This window comes from Nomascus leucogenys, chromosome 2, assembly GCF_006542625.1.
Source record: "Nomascus leucogenys isolate Asia chromosome 2, Asia_NLE_v1, whole genome shotgun sequence".
NCBI lineage: Eukaryota > Metazoa > Chordata > Mammalia > Primates > Hylobatidae > Nomascus > Nomascus leucogenys.
In genome coordinates, this window is record NC_044382.1 from 34,457,637 (window position 1) to 34,477,519 (window position 19,883).

The 19,883-nt window shown below is 38.1% G+C and overlaps 1 protein-coding gene across 3 annotated transcripts in view; it reads right to left on the reverse strand.

Annotated features, from left to right (window-relative positions):
* Window positions 1-19,883, reverse strand: part of KCTD16 (potassium channel tetramerization domain containing 16) — a 314,348-nt gene that overhangs the window by 270,043 nt on the left and 24,422 nt on the right. The window contains exons 1-2 of one of the 3 annotated variants that reach the window (XM_030827111.1): window positions 9,164-9,937; window positions 7,660-8,817 (exon numbers count right to left, since the gene is read on the reverse strand). In XM_030827111.1, coding sequence (XP_030682971.1) covers window positions 7,660-8,491 — 832 coding nt within the window. In that variant the 5' untranslated portion in view covers window positions 8,492-8,817; window positions 9,164-9,937. Of the gene's footprint in view, window positions 1-7,659; window positions 8,878-9,163; window positions 9,938-19,883 lie in introns of those variants that run through there. The other 2 variants (XM_030827108.1, XM_003266570.2) reach the window with 2 other exon arrangements.

Sequence of the window (19,883 nt, forward strand, 5' to 3'; positions counted from 1 at the left end):
TGAAAGTTAGAAAATAACATTATTATTATTATTTAAAGCACCAAACACACCATCACTGCCCTCCAATTCTTCTATTAAGAGATAATACAATAGTATATTCAAGACAGTAGCATCTATGACCAAAACAGAATATTGCGGTAGGAACTTTTAAAAATGCATTCTAAAGAAATATTTATAAAGTACTATACCTACATTTGTTACAGGCACTGAATCAGATATAATAATGAAGAAGACAGATACAGTTTCTGTCTTCACAAAGCTTACAGTTGGAAAGACAGGTAAATAAACAAGTAGAATACATTATTATATGTGCTGTGATATAGAAAAATAGGATCTTAAGAGGCAAAGATAAGGGATACCTAATCCAGGTATAGTGGACTAGGAAAGGCTTCCCAAAAGAAGTAACTTCTGGATTCAGAAATCGAACATCTAGCTAATCAAAGCAGATGGAGGCAGAGTTCCAGGCAGAAGGAACATCACGCACAAAAAATGAACGTGCAAGTATACAACAGTATCCAAGAACTAAAAAAGATCTGTTATGGCTAAGGTTATGAATGCAAAGAGGGCAGAATGGCAACAGTAGAGGCAGAAGTGATTTCACAAAAGGATGTGGTTCATGTTAAAGAGTTTGTATTTGAATACAAGAGCAGTTGTAAGACAATTATCAACTTTAAGCAAAGGAGTGACATGGTCATTCACTCCTTAGAAATCTCATCATATTTGCAGCAAGGAGGATAAATCCAAAGGGGAAAATACTGGATGCGGGAGGGTGAGAACAACTGAAGTTCATTTGCAATAGTATAGAAAAGCAATAAAGGAATGCTCATAGCCTTTCCATCAGCGAAGATGGAAAGAAGAGGATGGACCTGAGGGAGATGAAGGAGAAGAACCAACAGGACTTGCTGGAGATTGGAGAAAGTGGGGAGAAGAATGAATCAGGAATGTCGCCTATGTTTTATTCCTCCTTGGGCAACTGAGTGACTAACAATGCCATTTAGAGAAGAGGCTTGGGAAACACAAATGGTAAGTTCAGTGGAGTTTCAGCACAATTGAAAGAATACAAAGGTACTCAAATGTAAAATCAGAATAGCCAGAAGGCAAACTTTTCTACCCAAAATGATTCTCATAGTCAACAGGGCCCACTGCACATCTTGGTAAGCTCACTGCAGCACCTGAATGGTAGCCTAATCTAACGACAAGAATGGAAGTGCAATACTAGACCTTGAATGACTGGAGAGAAAATAAGGGACCTCTTTGAATGCCTGCTTTGTCATCAGAATCAACCTGAGCAATGGAGAGAATACACCCAATCGCTATTGATTCAGATGATAAATATGTAAAAGCTAACAATAAAAACATGCCCTTACCTCGCCTCCATAACATACAGCATTTCAATCCTCCAATACAAATTGTGAAATGGACTTGCTCTCACCTGTGAAAACTTGTCAGAAATACTGAGTGAATCTGATTAGGCCTCTAAAATCTGGAGTCTAGATCTAACGAGCTTACCAAAAACATAAGGATTGGGGAAGGTGTGTTCATAATATCATGGAGATCACAGAGATGGATGAGCAAAACCCAGAATGCAAGATATTCAACGTGACAACTTGATTTCATGAAACAAATAAGTTGTAAAAAAGAGAAAGAAAAAGAAAGAGAGAAAGGAAGGAAGGAAGGAAGGAAGGAAGGAAGGAAGGAAGGAAGGAAGGAAAGAGAGAGAGAGAAAGAAAGAAAGAGAAAGAAAGAAAGAAAGAAAGAAAGAAAGAAAGAAAGAAAGAAAGAAAGAAAGAAAGAAAGAAAGAGAAAGAAGGGAAGGGAAGGGAAGGGAAAACAGAAACAGAGAGAAGACAAAATAGAGCAAGAGAAAGAAAGGGAGGAATTAAAAGAGATGTAAGATGGACATTTTACCACTTTGTTGCATATAAGTTATATGCAATATTTTTTAAATTATGAGAGAAAAGAAAATTAGCAAACAAGTATAATATAATATGCAGATTTCATTTGCATCTTGATTCAAACCAACTTTTAAAAACATTGTGAAGAAATCAGGAAACTTTAAACACTTACTAGTTATTTGATAATATTAAAGAATTATTAATTTTGTATGTTATGATGGTATATGGTATAATACCATATAACGATGTTATGTTGCTTTTAAAAATAATTTATATTTTAGAAATATATACCATAGCATTTGTGAATAAAGAAATGAATTGATGTCTGGGATTTGCTTCAAAATAATCCAGCATTGACAGAAGGGAAAGTAAGTAGGAATATGGATGAAATAAGATTGATCTTTCTGTGCTAAGTGTAATTATTAGAGATGGGTGATGGTTACATGAAAGTTCATTATGCCATTATCTCTACATTTGGATACATTTCAAAATTTCTGTAAAAAAAAATTAACTGATTTGCCAAGAAATACAATACTTGAGAAAAGCCATCGCAGAGACAAAAGAAAAAGAGCAACAGTGCGTTATGATGCAGAAACTGAGCATTCATCTATCCATTTCTGGAAGACTTCTTTCTATGCATGGGACTGGCACTCGTCCTATGCGTAGTCGCTCCTTTCCGTGTTTTGTTTTTGGAAGTGTTCCAGATGGAGCTTTGTGGCACATTCTCAGCTACTTCCATTTCTAATTTCTTTGATTAGATACAACCTCATTAGGCTGTTAGAAACATTTGGTCTTCTCTTTCCAATCATATATATTTTAACGTATCAGAACACTTGGGGGCAACTTCAGAGACCTCCCCTTTTCGCCCATACATTGACACAATTCTTGCTGCCAAATACTTTCCCTGATGCCACAGACCGAGGAAGAGACTATTTTAATCTTCTCCTACAAGGGACTGGGCTCAGGTAACAGCTCTTGCTTGGCATAGAAGTGAAAACAGTATAATAAAATACTTCACTAACATGCTTATATCACTGTTCTATTAAGCCCAATTCTCAGCGCACAGCATCTTAAAGAAACAAGAAAAATTATGCCTGCTGCTTCTGCCCTTTATTATCCAATATCTGACTGAGCATGGGTCTAAACTGACTTCATAATGAAACCTTATACTTAAACTGTGGTTTGTTTTTCATCAGAAATTAAGAAGCTTCAAATCTTAAGAACACTTTCTTCAGGGTAAAAGGATGCCTGATCCACAACTATTAAAAGTGCTCTAATGTACAAATACCCCTGGTGAAGGTAACATCATGCCTTGAAAGTATTTTAAGTATAATAACAGAGCAGAAATTTTCCTGACGAGTTTTGATTATGGCATGGGAGAAAGAACTGGAAAGGAGGCGTGACTCAAACAGAAGGAAAGAGGAACAGCTAAGGTGAGACAACAGAAGGAAGTCACAGAGAGAGATGTTGGTAGTGTAGGGACCAAACCTCACATACCTTATGATTTTGGCCACTCTGCTATCCCTGATGTTTCGCTTTGCATGTGCCAATACCATATCTCCATAGATAATAAAAATTGAAATTATTACAGGTTGAGTATCCCTTACTCAAAATGCCTGAACCAGACATGTTTCAGATTTTGGATTTTTTCAGATTCTATGATATTTGCATATATATAATGACATATCTTGGGGCTAAGACTCAAGTCTGAACATGCAATTCATTTATGTTTTATATGCATATTATACACATAGCCTGAATGTAATTATATACAATAGTTTTAATAATTTGGGACATGAAACAAAGTTTGTGTTGAGCATATATGTGTGGAATTTTCCACTTGTGGCATCATGCTGGCGCTCAAGAAGTTTTGGATTTTGAATCATTTTGGACATGGGATTTTTGAAGTAGGGATGCTCAGCCTGTACTCGTATCTTTCAAGTAGCCAGGAGAAAAAAAAATCTAGCATCATTTTAGGGTAGATGCATTTCCACCTGTTTTCTTATGAAAGCACATGCTCTTATTGAAGCTTGTTAAATTCAATCTTAGCTAAATTATTCACAGTGGCCAAAGCATATATTTCTCCCCAGTACAAGGTCGCACAGCTGAATTATAAATGGAAGATAATTTCTTGATCTACTTTTTTCCAACAGCCTATCTTAATCAATAATCCTGAAGATATATGCTGCATCTAAAAGGTTATTTAGAGACTTCTGTGGAAGCAACTCTAAATTTTAGGAAAATAAGTAAAGAAAAGAAAGGTTAAAATGCACTTACAAGCTGCAATTTGTTGAAAAGATGATGAATCAGTGTGTCTGTTTCTATAATTCACAGAATTCAGAGTGTATGTTTTCAGAATAAGTGTCCTATGAATTAACCTCCCTATGTGTGGTCACGTTATCACAGTTTTATTAAAGGCAAATGCCTTTAAATCTTAGTGCTTTCAGGCATTTGGCTGAAGTAACTCACTCATGAGTAGGCTTATGGAAATGTGCATAATTCTCTCCAACCAAGAACAATCTTCCCACTCTCTCAGGCATCAGAAGAAGGCTCTGGAAATAAAGGTTCATTTATTTCCATGCACCTGTCATTTGGTTCCTAAGTGATGTGAATTGTTATTGAGTATCTAGTTCAAAATCAGGACTTGTCTTTTCCAGATTACATAGTTCTCATTTTATTTAGAGGTGAATCAAGAAGGCATTTTCTGATATTTATGACCTCACCTTCCACATAATACTTGAAAAGTAATTATTCAGTCAGTTGGGTGGGAAAGGAGTAAAGAAACCTTCTTATTGTTTTAAATTAAAGCAAAGGACGTGTCTAAAATACTTGGTAAGGCAATCCCTAGGGCAGACGTTTCTTTTCTATGTTCCTCTATCACTCATATTAACTCTTTCAGTTGCATATAAGTGAATCATAATCCATAGCATTTCTCCTGTATTGTGGTGTGTGAGTAATGTAGACAAACACATTTCTTACCTGCCTCTTAAGCACATACAAACACTTGTTGACTTTTTCATTGTTCATAGTTCTACACTAACAAAACACACACTCAAAACCACCTGATATTGACCATCAACTCTAGGTCCACATGAAAATTTAAATGAGGTAAGAATCTAACTTATTCATAGTTGATAGGTAGATTTTGGTCTCCCAAATTTTTCTTTGAAGACTCAGAAGAAAAAACAGGCAAACAGGGAAACAAGAAATCTCTCCCCATGATTATGAACCATCATGCTATGCACTAATTTCTTGCTGTTTATTTTTTACTGAGATATTGATCCATGCAAAGTGACTCTGCATTATTCCTGTGTTATTAAAAAAGACTGATGGCTTAAGCTGTTAATTCCTTAGATCTAAGGAGCTTGTATATATATATATATACACACACACATATATGTGTATGTATATATATACACATACACATATATATATATACACATATATATGTGTATATATATACACATACACATATATATGTGTATATATATATATGTGTATGTGTATATATATGTATATATATTTCCCCCTAAGCCCAGGAGGAAGTTGAGTTCCTTTGTGAAAAGCATCTTTGCATGCAGCCAACTCCCTTCTTTAGAGCATCTCCCATGGTTTCAGCCCATTAACCCGAGCACAACAGCTTGATGAATTAATGCTTATATAGGCACAGTTGGCAGCTTCTAATTAAATAATTATGGCTAAGCAGCTGCACGGAAGCTGTTATGCACCCTAGAAAGCCAGCTGTCAGTTTTATTGGTCCTAAGACAGAGGAAGAGTTAACACTTAGCTCTGGAAGTTGGGTACAAAGGGGAAGTATATCATTTGCAAGATATATGCTGCTGGTATGAAGTTCCTGTGCATTTGTGCTAGCCTGCCCATGGAGAGATGGATAACAAACTGTTTCTCAGCAATCTCTCAGCAATTCAACAAAGAAAGAAGAAATGACATAGTCAGGAGAATGGAGACTGTCCAGAGCAATCTAAAGGGAAATCGCGTTGGACAGATGAGCCTTTGATGAACACAGAAATGCCACCGGTAGACAAATAAATTTCAGTGTGTGGGTCTCATTTATGTAAGCAAGTGACTATAAATCCAATGTGGTCTTTTTGGAGGGTATAACTGGTATGTTTCCATTTATTTGGTTGAAGCTTCTTACGATGCTATGTTTTCAAATATTCAAAATTGGAGAACATGGTAAACATTACAAAGCTGCATTGGAACTATCTCTAAGACGTACTTCTCCAAAAAGTTTGGAGAAGATATTTCTTCTTCAGAATTATAGATAATGTCATATTCCTTTGTAGAAAGCTAAAAAGCCGGAATCCTATCTCTACACTAGTGGGAAATTTACCAAAAGGAAGAAAACAATACGTGTCCACTAAGCTCTAGTATAAAGGAAGATATAGGTTGTAGATAAAGGCCACAGATAGGATTAATGAACCAAATGATGTTTGTTATTGCACATCAATATACTCCCGAACTGATTACTGATTTCATTTTTTTCCACAGGTTGTTCTGGCTATGCAATACATGTGTCTTAACCAAATGTGTGATAGCTTAGTAGAGAACGACTTGGCTTCCCACTAGCCTCTTCACCAAGGTTCCCAGCACCATTGCCAAATGAATAAACATAACTAAGGAAAAAAACCAGTCCAAGAAATTCAGTCCTACTATTATGTTTAAAGAAATTTCGATATTTTAATCCTGAATTCTGGATTTGTTTTAGAATAAGAATAGAGGAAATCAAATGTTAATACTGGAAACATATTTCTTGTGGAATTTACTTCACCCAACTCCTGGGCCTGTTGAAAATCGGCAGTTAAAATCAAGTACCAAAGAGTGCAGGCTGATTTACTCTTTTCCTTTCAGAGATCAATGGCTCATAGTTTATAGTTTAGAATAATGCAGTATCATAAAATGAGGAATCCGCAGGGTATCTTCATTTAAGCAAATGAACTGACCTCTAAGAACCCCTTACTTAAAAATCTTCAGTAACACTGTTTCATTTCCTCCCTCTCTGGCTTCCTTTTATGTCAGTAATTCTATCACCTCAGCTGTCTGAAGGTGTTTGCATGTGATTGACAATTCTCAAGGATCTAGTTCCTTTTAGATAGATCTTAAATGAAGTTCAGCTTAATTAAGTCTGCAGTGCAACTCAGGTCTCAGTACAAAAGACTTCAGAATCAAACAGCAGATTTGTAAAACCCTTAAAAGCAAAATTTAGACTTGGGGGGAGCAGGGGGCCTTACAGCAGTCTGTACTGCCATCTAGCCAAGACCACATTATTCATTGCAACATCCATTTGTGTTTTCAAAGCCCCTGATGAAAGCAAGTCTTCAGCAACCAGCTTAATAGACCTCAAAGTCCAGCTAAATGAATAAACAGCAGTAATTCATCCACTGAGTATACCAAGCTCCTGTGGACAAACAGCCAAGATGTAATAATCAACTTTATTTTCCCAATTCAATATCTGGCAAAAACAAAAAGATATACATGCTTGTTCCATTTTACATATTGCATAAACCAACATCATTTGCATTTTATGATTTTGGAGGCCTTTGAATATTCTGTGACCTCATCGGATAAAAGTTGCCTCAAGTTAGACATAAGAGCCGAATTATAATCTCTAATCCTCTAACTACAACTCAAGAGTTAACAAGAATTCCAAACCATGTTCCTTGGGTATGGACAGAACACACAGACCATATACATTTGTGAAGAGAATTGACACACATAAAAAATTAAAAGAACCCTTTGTACTTACGGTAGAAGACATATTCAGTGTAGCTTGACCAGATCTTGTCATCTGTATATTGGTTGATGAAAGATGCTGTCACCGATGAGTTACAGGCCACCATGTGGAATCCACACTCTGACAACATATCAAAAGCCCTTTCCAGGTGCTTGAATTTGAGATAAAATCTGGAGGTGTATCTTTCTGGGGCTCGATCAGGGTCTCTGCTTTCATTCAAAGTTTCTCCAAAGACTTCTTTTGCCAAGGAAATCCTTCCACAAACCAAAATCCGGGGAACTCTCCGAAACTTGGCATCTGCCTGTCCCTCTCTGCCCAAGGTGCAGGATCCTCTGTAACCCACAGTAATGAAACCCCACTTGCGGTCGGCGGGGAGCAGGGAGGAAGGGGGGCAGATTCTTGTGTCGCTTCCTTGGGAGGCATCTTCAAAGTCACTGTGGCAGAATTCATCTGGGCTTTGCTTGATTTCATCGGGGGTCAGGAGTTTGACCAAGTCTGGGAGCTGGAAGTATTCAGCTTCCCTTTTCAGTCTTCCTTTTTCTGGAAAGTGATCAGGCAGGACCACCTGCCTGTCCCTGAGATAGTCCAGAATATAACGGAACAAGAATCCATCTCTGTCAATGAAAAACCTTCCCTTGGAGTCCTTGGCTAGATCATTAGCCGTGTCTCTCTTTGGGGAAAACATTTTCCACAGGAGGGAATGAGGGATGCTTATCAATGTGGAATGGCGAGTAAAATAAACTTGACCCCCGACATTCAGCTCTACCACCTCAGGGAAGGAGTTGGGAACTGCGGACCCTTGTTCTCGAGGATAATAACGACTACAGTTTCCACTCAGAGCCATTGTCCCTTTCTTCTGCTGCTGCTATTTTGATTTAAAGGTGCAATCCAATGGAGTCACAGCCTTATCCTTTCGATCAACTTGTAAGAAAGGGAAAAGGATGCTAACTTATTAAAAAATGACTTCCTCTTATCCCAGTATTTTTCCCCCAAGAAAGCAAACTGTATAAGAGTCCACAGGTGAAGTGATGCTGAAAAAGTAGTTTAAACCCTGGATGGTGGATGGTAGTGAGCTGCTACTTCACAGAATATAATCAACTCGTCTATATCCAATCTTCCATCAAGCTCACAGGCAAGGCAGGCCAATTCCCCAGTTACTCAGATGTCCGTCTGAAGGAAAAGAGAAAAAATTATTTCCTCAAACCCGGAATGAGTCAGAAAAAGAGTCCTCTGGAGAGAGAGAGAGGGAGGGAGGGAAAAACAGAGGGAGGGAGAGAGAGATTATTTTACATAAGCAGCTCTGGAACTACTGATCTCAGCCATTCTTCAATTAAATCATAGCTTCTCTCATGCTATTTTGTGTCTACATGTTTATCTATAAACCTCTGTCTCCAGCAAATAGTATGAAAAACAATTTACTTGTAAGTCTACATAAAAGAAACATGCAATTTTCAACTTCTAAATGGGAATTTTTTTTTTCAGCTGGACAAGAAAAGCAATAAGTCTTAGAGCTTACCTTAGTGAGTGCTGGAGACCCAGTTCTTGTGAAAAAAAAAAAAAAAAAAAAAACAATAACCATTTGTAAAGCAATCAAAATCCACAGCCAAACTGAGTCTGGATCTTGTCAAATCCCAAACAGGTAAACGACCGAGGTATCAATGAAAAGTGCCAGAGAGGTGTGCTCTTGGAAAATAACTATTATATATATGTATTTATATAAATGCCTATTTGTATTTATGTATGTATGTAGGTACATATGTATTCATTCCGTATCTTAAGTTAAAACAAGTCACAAAAAAAGTTAAACCGTGATAAGAGGAGGTTGGGTTGAAGAAGTAAAGCAGAGAAAATATTCAACCAAAGCTTCCCCAAGGGAAAAAAAAATGGAAAAAGAAATCTTTGGAAAGGATCCTTAGAAGAGAGTTGCAAGAGGTACCAGGACTTAGAAGCTTTTCAGAAAGCCCAGAAGCAGAAAGATGGAGAGATGTGCCCTGCTAGGGTCCCAGGTAGCCACCCCACCTGCCGGCAAGGGCAAACGGACTCCCATGTTCCCAGCCAGGTGGGAGCCGGTGGGAGCCAGAGGCCAACGCAGCGCAGAGATGCCGGCGGGGGGCCCGGGGCTCCGGCTTCTCTGGTGGCGGAGCTGGGTGGTTCCACAGTTCCCAGTGCAGTTCGGATGCTGTTGTTTCAGCAGTGCAGGCAAGAAACCATCCAGGGAAATGACTATTACATCATCTTAAAGGAATATGGCTTGGAGAAAGCGGAGGCAGCTCCGAGTCACGTCCTCCTCAGTGACAGGTTGCCAGGACTGCACGGGGACGCCGCGCTCCGGCGATGGGCACGCGATTGCCAGGCGCGCGGGGCTTGGGGCGGGGACGCAGTGCTGCGCAGCCACTTCCCTCCCTGTCCTGTCCTGGAGTCTGGAGTTTCCAAGGGCCTTTTCCTTCTTTCTTGTCTTTACCTCCACCACCATCACCATCCCACAGCAAATCCCTGCCCCCTACCCAAGAGGTAAGTTGTGAGATAAACACAACTGACTTTTTATTTGAAAAATCTACAAATCTTCCCCCCTCCCCGTTCACGGAATTCCTGCTGAAGGGCAAATATCCTTCTAATGCTTGTTTTAAAACACAGACACGCACACCAAATGACCCCAATGTTCAAAATACAAAGTGCTTTTTTTAAATCCTTTGATTTAAACCATATTCAATCAAATTCTCCCTTTTTTCTTTTCTATTTCATCCGCCTGCCACCACAACCCCTAGCAAATAAATAAATAACTATTTATATATGTAGATAGGTAGATACATAAACACCATCTCTGAAATTAATGATACTGTTTCAAAATGAATATATGAAGCACTGGCACCCACAGAAAGCCCACAGTTTACATCCATAAGTCATTATCTTAGCTTACCTGTAAGAAATTGATACCTGCAACATTTTTCTGGGGTTGTTTCCTTACTGGGCATCTCTTTGGACGTGCCCCCAGCCCCTCCCAAGTAATCCCAAGAGGACTCTGGTGGAAGGCACTCCTGCTAAAAGGCATTTTACTCCTGTTCCAGAGGGCTCCCTTAAGTGCATCATTAGAGTTTCAGGAAGGCATTTCCAGGGCAACCTAATCCACTAACAAAGTGCTTCCAGTTGAGCCTGCCAGTCAATAATGGCCCAGCCAACAGCTTACAGTAAGTCGGCCATTTCCCCTTTAAAACACCAGTGTCTTAGGGCTCACATCCCTGATAAGAATATAGTGCTTGGTCAATGAATAATATATGTGAGGCACACGCCATCCCAAACAATTGCTATTTTTAAAAAGTAAAAACCAAAAATGGAGGTGAACTTAGGAATTATACACATTTTATGAGAAACGTGTTTATTGCCAACTCTTGCCCAAAAAATTAGCTTGAAGATACGCTCAACAGTAGGATAAATTAGTTTCTACTTTAACAATCTTTTCTTTCAGTAAGCATTGGGTTACTGAACATATTCAGGGCATTAGCTAACATTCCTACACCTGATTATATTTGACTTTGTTTCTTTAACTAATGCATTAACCTGTTCTGGCCTCAATCACTAGGATTTTAATGCTGGACCAAGCAAGATGTTTGTTATGTGATGCACTTATATCGCCATCTAGTGCCCTAAGCTATCAGTGCAGCTCTGTATCTGGCAACTTAACAGGGCCAAAACATTTAGATTTTCTTTTATTTTTAAGTTTTTATAGTGATCTAAGTTTACTTGGCATGCACTGTTCACCATGACAACAAAATAAATATTTCGTTGACATCAGGTCAAAGACAAAATAAATCTGAATTCAGACCTATTAAGTACTGGTTTTGGTTGTAAAGTAAGCAAATGTTTTGTTTTATTTCTAAGAGAGCAGGTCAAAACGTCATGTCAATAGCTTTGGAGCTCAGGTATTAAAACATTGCAGGGACAGTATGGCAGTAGTTGGAGAAACACAGTAAGAAAAATCATAATCTTTTAGAGCTAAAATGGACTTGAGGAATGAAAATTAACTATCTCATCTTAGAGATGCAGAACTGAGGAACAGAGAGGGTCAGCACTTTCTCAGGGTCACACGATTCCAAGTAGCAGGATGGGCTTTAGACCACTGACTCTTCAGGATAACCATCCTCATTTTAACCTTAGATATTCTTGAATAGGAATAGAGAGGCGGCAAATTTAAGAAACAAGATTTTTTCTGAAACAACAAATTTCAAGACATTTTCTTGAAATTGGAAACAACAAATTTCAAGATTAAAAACACGTTTTTAAAAAGCATGCCAATAATTAATATTAATATTAATACTCTTAAAAAGAGTATTAATATTAATTTAAATTGCAGAGTTAAAAGATTTTATAATATAAAAGAAGAATATTCCGATTTTTTAAAATGAGGAGTTCTGTTCATTGGTCTGGGTTTTATAGGTTAGGTTACTTTTGAGACAAGTAGGTTCTTAAGCTTTTTTGGAAAATGGACTGCTTAGAGAATCTAATAAAACCTAGGAAATGAACCCACAAGCATAAAAGTGTGCATTCACTGTCAAGGCAGAACCTCTCAGGAAAGGCTGAGTAAAAAGAGGAACCGGTGGGGGGGGCCATGTAGTTGATGATTCACATAAGCAGAATTCCTCAAATTTTGACTATGAAACTTCTTTTTGAAGTGAGATTACACATACTTTCACAGAGACACACTCTGAGAATTGAAAAATGGAAAGCATTCACCAGACAACCTTAATCTTGCAACCCATGATTTGATCATACCACCTGAAATATTTTGAATTGGTATTTTTCATAAACACTGTAAATATCCTGTTTTGCACAATTATATTGCATCATATTGTTAATTGTTGTGTGCTAAAAGAGTTTGTTTATTATAGTAAGCAGTTAAAAATAAACACTTGCTTTGCTAACTCTATTTGGGCATATCTACTTTTTAATCTAAATGGAACCTCAGAAAAGCAAGATGGTCTAGGCCTCCCTCACCTTCTGAGAGATCAGGGGTTTGGTTCAAGATTGGCCTGAAGCCCATTCATGTTGGGGTTCATAGACCTCAGGTTAACATCCCCAGATCTGTACTCCTTCTTGTTTCTTTAGTCTCAGGGATGAAAACGAATGAGAGGTGAGATTAAAAAGATAATAGACTTGAAGGAAATAAAGCAATACACCCCACAAAGAGATTTAAATAGTGCTAGAGTAAGCGAATGTGTCTCAGGGAAGTTGTCGGTAAGCCCGGCTGTTTGGTGCCTTAACAAGAGGCATGAAGCCAAGTCTAGGCTGTAAGTGTATTCCTAGCCTTCGTGTCAGCAAATAACACCGCTAGTGTTATTATTCTCTCCTGGCAGCTCTCCGCTGAAACACTGTGGGATGGCACTCCCGGACTGAAGGCTGAACAGCATACGGCAACAGATTTCTCTTAGAAGAAGAGCAAGGAAGAATGTTCCATCCTGTTCTTTGTAATATTCAAGCATATAGCAAATCAAGACGTATGTTAGGTAAATTGTGAAACTGATAAAATATGTTTTTGCCTCTGTTTCTTACTTTCATATGCACAGCCAAATATCGAAGGGTATATTCTCAAAAGGACTATTTTAATTTTGAAATAATGTGATCACTCTCTACATTCTCACCCCTAACACATCCTTAAGTTTTCTCTGCCCTCAAGCAGAGATAGCTTTCATGCTGACAGCCTTCGCTATCAGGGAGGAAACAGATCTCATAAACTTACTTATGCTAAGATGCTGCACACTCATCATGTTATGTGCTCCCAAGGACTCCTGCATTATCACCATTATCCTAATAGCTGCTGTTTATGGAGGGATGACCATCAAGTCCTCAACACAGTCAGTCGTTACCCCTCTTCCAGCTCTGCCTGGCTGGCTGTGTGACTTTGAACAGGAGACTCATGTCTCTGAGCCAGGGTATGGTGGCAATAAAAAGACCTGCCTCACAGGTGTGTTGCGTGGACTAAATATGAAGATGCATGTAAGCTCTCTGGCACATTCCATGGCTTTTAGCAAGTGCTTAATAAATGTCATTAGTGTTCATGCTAGTGGTTTAAAATATATGTATTCATTGTTGTTAAACTCCAATTGAGGCATAAAGAAATTACAAAAGATTCCCAAACATAGAAATTGAGTTCTACATCCAAAATCGTTATTCTTTCCAGTATGAAAATTCAGGTTAAGACCACTGCTTGTTATAAATGTATTTATTATTCATGGGGAAATTTCAGGATTTGGTGAGGGAGATGGGGTGGCAGAGTGGGGAAATGAAAATAATCAGTATCCTGGGTTAAAAATGAAAATGCCACTGTCTTTTGCCAGACAAGATTATTTCCCTGGTACCCTTTCATTTATACTACATGGATTTATTAAGTGCCTATGTTGTGTCCAGCACAGTGCTAGGTAGTTGAGATGCAAAGCCCAATTTCATATAGTCTCTGACTCAAACACTCACATGCAAATGCACACACAAACTCAAAATCCTACCAATGGGGGAAAAAATTTAAAGTTACATTGGCTGGGTATGGTGGCTCACACCTGTAATTCCAGCGCTTTGGGAGGATGATGTGGGAAGATTGCTTAAGGCCAAGAGTTTGATACCAGGCTGGGCAACAGCAAGACCCTGTCTCTACAAAAATAAATTAATAAATAGAAAAATTAGCCTGGTGTGGCAGTGCATTCCTGTAGTCCCAGCTACTTGGGAGGCTGAGGGGGGAGGATAGCTTGAGTCTCGAGTTCAAGGGTGCAATGAGCTATGATGGTGCCTCTGCACACCAGCCTGGGCAACAGAGTGAGACCCTATCTCAAAAAGAAAACAAAGTTATAGATTCTTGGGCACTGCCTTTTATTTTCAGAAATATCCCTAGTGCTATATTTAGCCTTTGGTGTTACATAGTTCACATATGATTTTGACAAACCATTTAACCTCAGATGGCCTCTGCTTCCATATCTATAAAATGAAACTATCTCCCCTTAAAGAGATATCATGGCCAATGACAAAATGAAGATCAAATACAGCTTTCAAATCTTCAGACATTCTAGGAAGTAATTTGCTATGTAAGAAACAGATGAAGAAGGCAGCAAACAGTGATCTTTCTTGTTAACGTAAAGCCTGACAAGAAAGAATTTGGATTAGACTTGTATAATCTAAAAGTTGGGAGTGGAGATCCTTCGAGGTCATCCACTGCAGGCTCAGATTCAGATAAAAGCTTCATAGCAGATGTTCAGCCAAGTCATTTCTCTCACAGTTTCTCCCTGAAAATACTCCTGATTTCCACTGTCATAAAATACAAATGAAAGCAAAAGCTGTCTGTATCACCATCGTGCCTCCAAACAGAAGTCTACAGGATAAAGTTCTATGTGAACTATAATCTTGAGATTTGATATTTAAAAAAAAATTATGCTACTCTGAAAAAAAAAGTACTGTTCTTCAGGCATAAAGGCAACATTATTGACTATATTCACAGGGTCTAAAATTTTTGCGGTGTGCATGTATGTGAGTGTGTATGGAAGTATACATTTCTGTAGTAGGTACAGATGTGAAGTCACATTTTAAATTTGTCTTCAAAACGAGGAAGCGCTTTGGGAGGCAGAAGCGGGCGGATCATGAGATCAGGAGATCGAGACCATCCTGGCCAACATGGTGAAACTCTGTCTCTACTAAAATACAAAAAATTAGTCAGGTGTGATGGTACGCACTTGTAATTCCAGCTACGGGAGGCTGAGTCAGGGGAATTGCTTGAACCTGGAAGGCGGAGATTGCAATGAGCCGAGATTGTGCCACTGCACTCCAGCATGGTGACAAAGCAAGACTCTGTCTCAAAAAAAAAAAAAAAAAAAAGGAAGCTGTTCTGGAACAAATGGTCAAAGTTAGGAGTGTACAATTTGGCCACGAAGCCAAGTAAAGCCAACTCCCATGTATGTGTTTTAAAACTGTAATCTCATCAGCATGAAGCCTAACCAACAGAAATATACTTATTTCTGAAAATGAGTTGGCAAATGAAAAACATAGCTGCACTATTAGCTGCACGATTCTCAAACAATTAGTAAAACCAATTGTTTTACTAATTAGTGCATGTATTTACACATGCACTATTTTAGGAAAAGCCCTAAAAACAAGACGCCTACCTTTGCCTCCCCTGAAGTCCTTCGCCTACAGCCTGTTGATCCATGTCGTGTTATTCCGTGTGATGTTTGTTAGCTAAATTGTATTACACGTTGGTGGAGTCTTCTTTATGTCTGCTCTATGTACTATGTAATATATCTCTCGGTAAAGCAGTAGTGTAAATTGCAAGCCAGTAATTATCAACCTTTTATCTCCTACCTAGGGAACCCATCTTTCAAAAGGCGTCTTTGTTGTCATTCCATAATATGCAACAGATACAAGCAGAATGAAATCAGAATCAGCTTAGGTGTTAAGTTCAAAAATATTTATTTTTTAAAAAATCTTCCAGAACTTGCAATAATAAATATCTCAAATGTCTTTAGAGTGCATTTTAATTTTTTTCTAAATAGTTTTATATATGTGTAAATGGAATTTGTGGAATCCCCTGAAGCAACTTAAGGAAATAGAGTTTTAAAATCCTGTTTGTAAAGAAAAGAAACAAGTTTTAGAATCAGGCAGAACAGAGTTTGAAAGAGGTACCTACCAGCTATATAATCATGAGCAAACACTTTACTCATTTATGCTGTTGATGTTACTGATCCCTTTCTGAAAGCCTGGCTCTCCCTTCTAGGAGAGGAATAGGAGAAAGTAAAATGATACTCAGAACTCTAAGCACATTTGCCCTTGGAGATTGATAATTAGTTCATTTAAAAACAGGGCTTCCAACTTGGAAAGTATCTACACCTTTCAAAGGATGATGAATAGAAGAAAGTGAATGAACAGGCTGGCTCATTCAAAACAGATAACATCATTTTACAGTGATTCAGCACAGTCACTTTGGTATAGTGATTGTTTGTAGAAGGCGTTTTTCACAAATAAATCCAAACATGTCATACTCTTAGGCTGAAATGAATCTTACCAGTGGCATCTGCAGATGGGGAACAGCAGGAAGAAAGAAGGGCAAACACCAAATAACAAATGGAAAGATTTAGCTCAAGATTGAATTGTTTTATTAGAGGACTTGAGAACTCAAAGCTGAGAATTGCAGATATGCTCTGAATACCACTTTTTTCCCTTCCCTTTTGAATTATTTGCAAGAAATCCATGGGGCAGAGGTCATTTTTCATTCTTGGTACCCTCAAGCAGGTAGCACAAGGTCTGGCATCTGAGAGATGCTCAATTAATGTTTGTTTAATTTAACTGCAGAACCAAGAGCGATATCCTCAGAAGGGCCCAGTGAAACAATTAAAAAGTTGATAGGGTCATATCAGATGGAGCTGTTGGTTAGGAATATAAGGTAGTTGATTCCAGTTTGTTTCTCAGACATTGAGTTCTACATGCTAGCAGGGATCTTTTCATTTGGTCAGGTCCCAGAGAAATAAGCTGACTGCGAAAACCACCCTCTCTTAACCCACTACTACAAAGAGGTATTCGTGTCTTCGATGTTGGGTCAAATTGGAATAGAAAAAAGTGAAATCTTTAAAAGAAACACTCCTGAAAGAGGAAGAGATCAGAGTTTCCAGTTTCAAAATTTCACTGACACCAGTTTCTTAAAAGATTCATGTCTGTGCCTGTGGCCAAACAAATTAATAAAATTAACTGACCCAATTGCCAGGCAATTCCACATACATTTTCTATCTTAATTCCTAAAACAATCCTGAAATGTTAGCATTGTGGGGAGAATAAAAGAGCCTCCAAGAGGTTAAGTAACCAGCAGCAGATCACACCAAACCTGTCTGATTCCAAGGTCCTTTTTCACTACACCCAAATTATTTGGGCATATAGTTTCTTTTATTAAATATCCTCACTGTGTGCCCAATATATTTTGGTTTGGCATCACACAGAACACCAACACAATCCAGCATAGATCACCACTATATCCCCAATCGCAGTTCAGCGCCAGGCTCGGAGTAAGCACTCTATACATATTTGTCAAAGGGTTGTGAGAATGAACAAGCAAATGAATGAATGAAAGAATAAACCACCAATTAGGGCAGTGGTATCCAGAAGTTTCAGCTGGATATAACAAGCATGTGATCTAAGAGTGTAGCATATCTAATTTTCTTTACTCCTGAAATGTTGGTTCCAAATGTGAAAAATGAAATGTTTATGAATAGAGCATCAGAGAACTGACCCTTCATGAATCCAAAAGGATAAGTAATATATATGTTTATGTTCCAGAATTTAAAAGCTTATAGAAATAAGACATTGCTTTTAGGATAAGAATTTACATCAGAACAATAAAATTCTAGTTTTTATTTTTTAAAAAGTGCTTATATGCTTGAAAAATATGATTTACTGAAAAAGTATTTTGACAAGGTACCAGACAATTATAATCCAACTATTTTATGCATCAGTTACTCTGCATTCTTTCCAAACATGTGTGTAGGGTGGGTTATGGAGTTAGAATGCCTGATAATGATTGACCTACATAGACACACATACTGGGCACAAGATTTAAGGGGCCAAAGCACATAATTCAAATATGAGGTAGGAAACATCACCTTTTTTGCTGTACAATGCAGATTTACACAGCTTCTGCCAAGCAAATTGCATGTTACCTTTACAGACAATGATGTGAGCCTCAAGCACATCTCACAATTACCCTAGGGGTCTCTCAAAATGACAGGCTGGTACCACTGCAATGTGCAGTTCCAATAGCTGCCAAAGGATATCGGACAATTGTTTGAAATGGAGCCAGTGTTGTATATCTTCCTGATAAATCTGGTTGCCATTCATCAGGAAAAAGAATGCCTATGAACAAATGGAGTGACACAAAAAAAGATTTATGAATCTGATAGAACCTGGATTCAACCTGGTGTCCCTTGAACAATCTCTTGAATTTTTCATATATTTAAATGAGGTCTTGAGAGTAGTTACATACATCTGTGTTGTTGATGTGCCATAATACAGGATAGAGAAGCTACAATTACTCCTGGATAGGACATATAATACAATTATAAATTAAGATTAAAAATTAGATGAAAAGGCTAGGGATGGAGAAATAATAAATGCTTTATTTGCCCCAAAGACAGTAATAAAATACCTTCCTTTTATTGCCATTTGGTCCAAAGTCATTTATACCTATAAGGGTAAAGAAAGAAAAAGTAACTGCCCAATGGAAGTGATTGATGGAGTTTTATTATTGTGAGGCACTGACAATAATAAAAGTGCTTCACAATAGTAAAAACTCACTTCCCTCCAAAAAAATAAGATCACCTGCAGAGCCACTGGCCAATCAGAGCCAACACAGAGTCCTTCCCTAGAGCCCCACATAGTAATGATAGCTTAGATTGCTGGAGTCCAACAAAATACGTTTTGAGCTCCTTTAAAATGTTTTGGCCATGTCTCTTATTATCATTCATTTACTCAAATATTTATGTATCTATTTGTACAAGGAATTATGTTAGGCTTTGTAGAGGATGTAACAGTGAACCAAACATGAGTGTTACCTTCACTAAGCTTATAATCCAATAGGGGAAAACACTCTGTGTCTGACTTGGAGACAACTGGCACACAGGAGAAAGTGATGACTGCTGTTAAGAGAACTGGAAAAAGTCTACGAGAGAAACAGAGCAACCAAAGACAAAGTCATTTTTTGAAACTCTAAGAAACATCATGCCTAGAACAAAGTGCCCATTAATAAATTATTGATGAACTAAAGAAAGTGCCACTTTGCATTACTATACATTTACTGGGTATGAAGTCAGAGAGGCACTCATTTAGAATTCATTTAGAGCTGTTACAGACAGGGCTGATTCATTAGAGTGCTGATGATCTCAGAAATATTTTATATGTGTATATAAATGTAAGTCCGTTGCAGCACTCTACTGTACAGCTAATTTGTATTTGGTTCTCAGCCAGTGAAGACTAAGAGCCATTTGAGTGGCCCTTCCCTCTCCATTTGTTGACTCCACCAGCTCCCTCTTTCTGTGGTTCCTTGTGTGCCAGTGAACACTGAAGTTCAAGATGGCTGACAAAAGGTGACCAAGCAACGGTGCTGGAGATTCTGCAAAAATCATGAAAGGTGCTGGATTGGTAGCAAGCAGGCTGCACTGCAACAACCTCAGATGACCCCAAGGAGGTGGTCTAAGAAACCCAGATCAGCAGAGATTTGTTGTCTG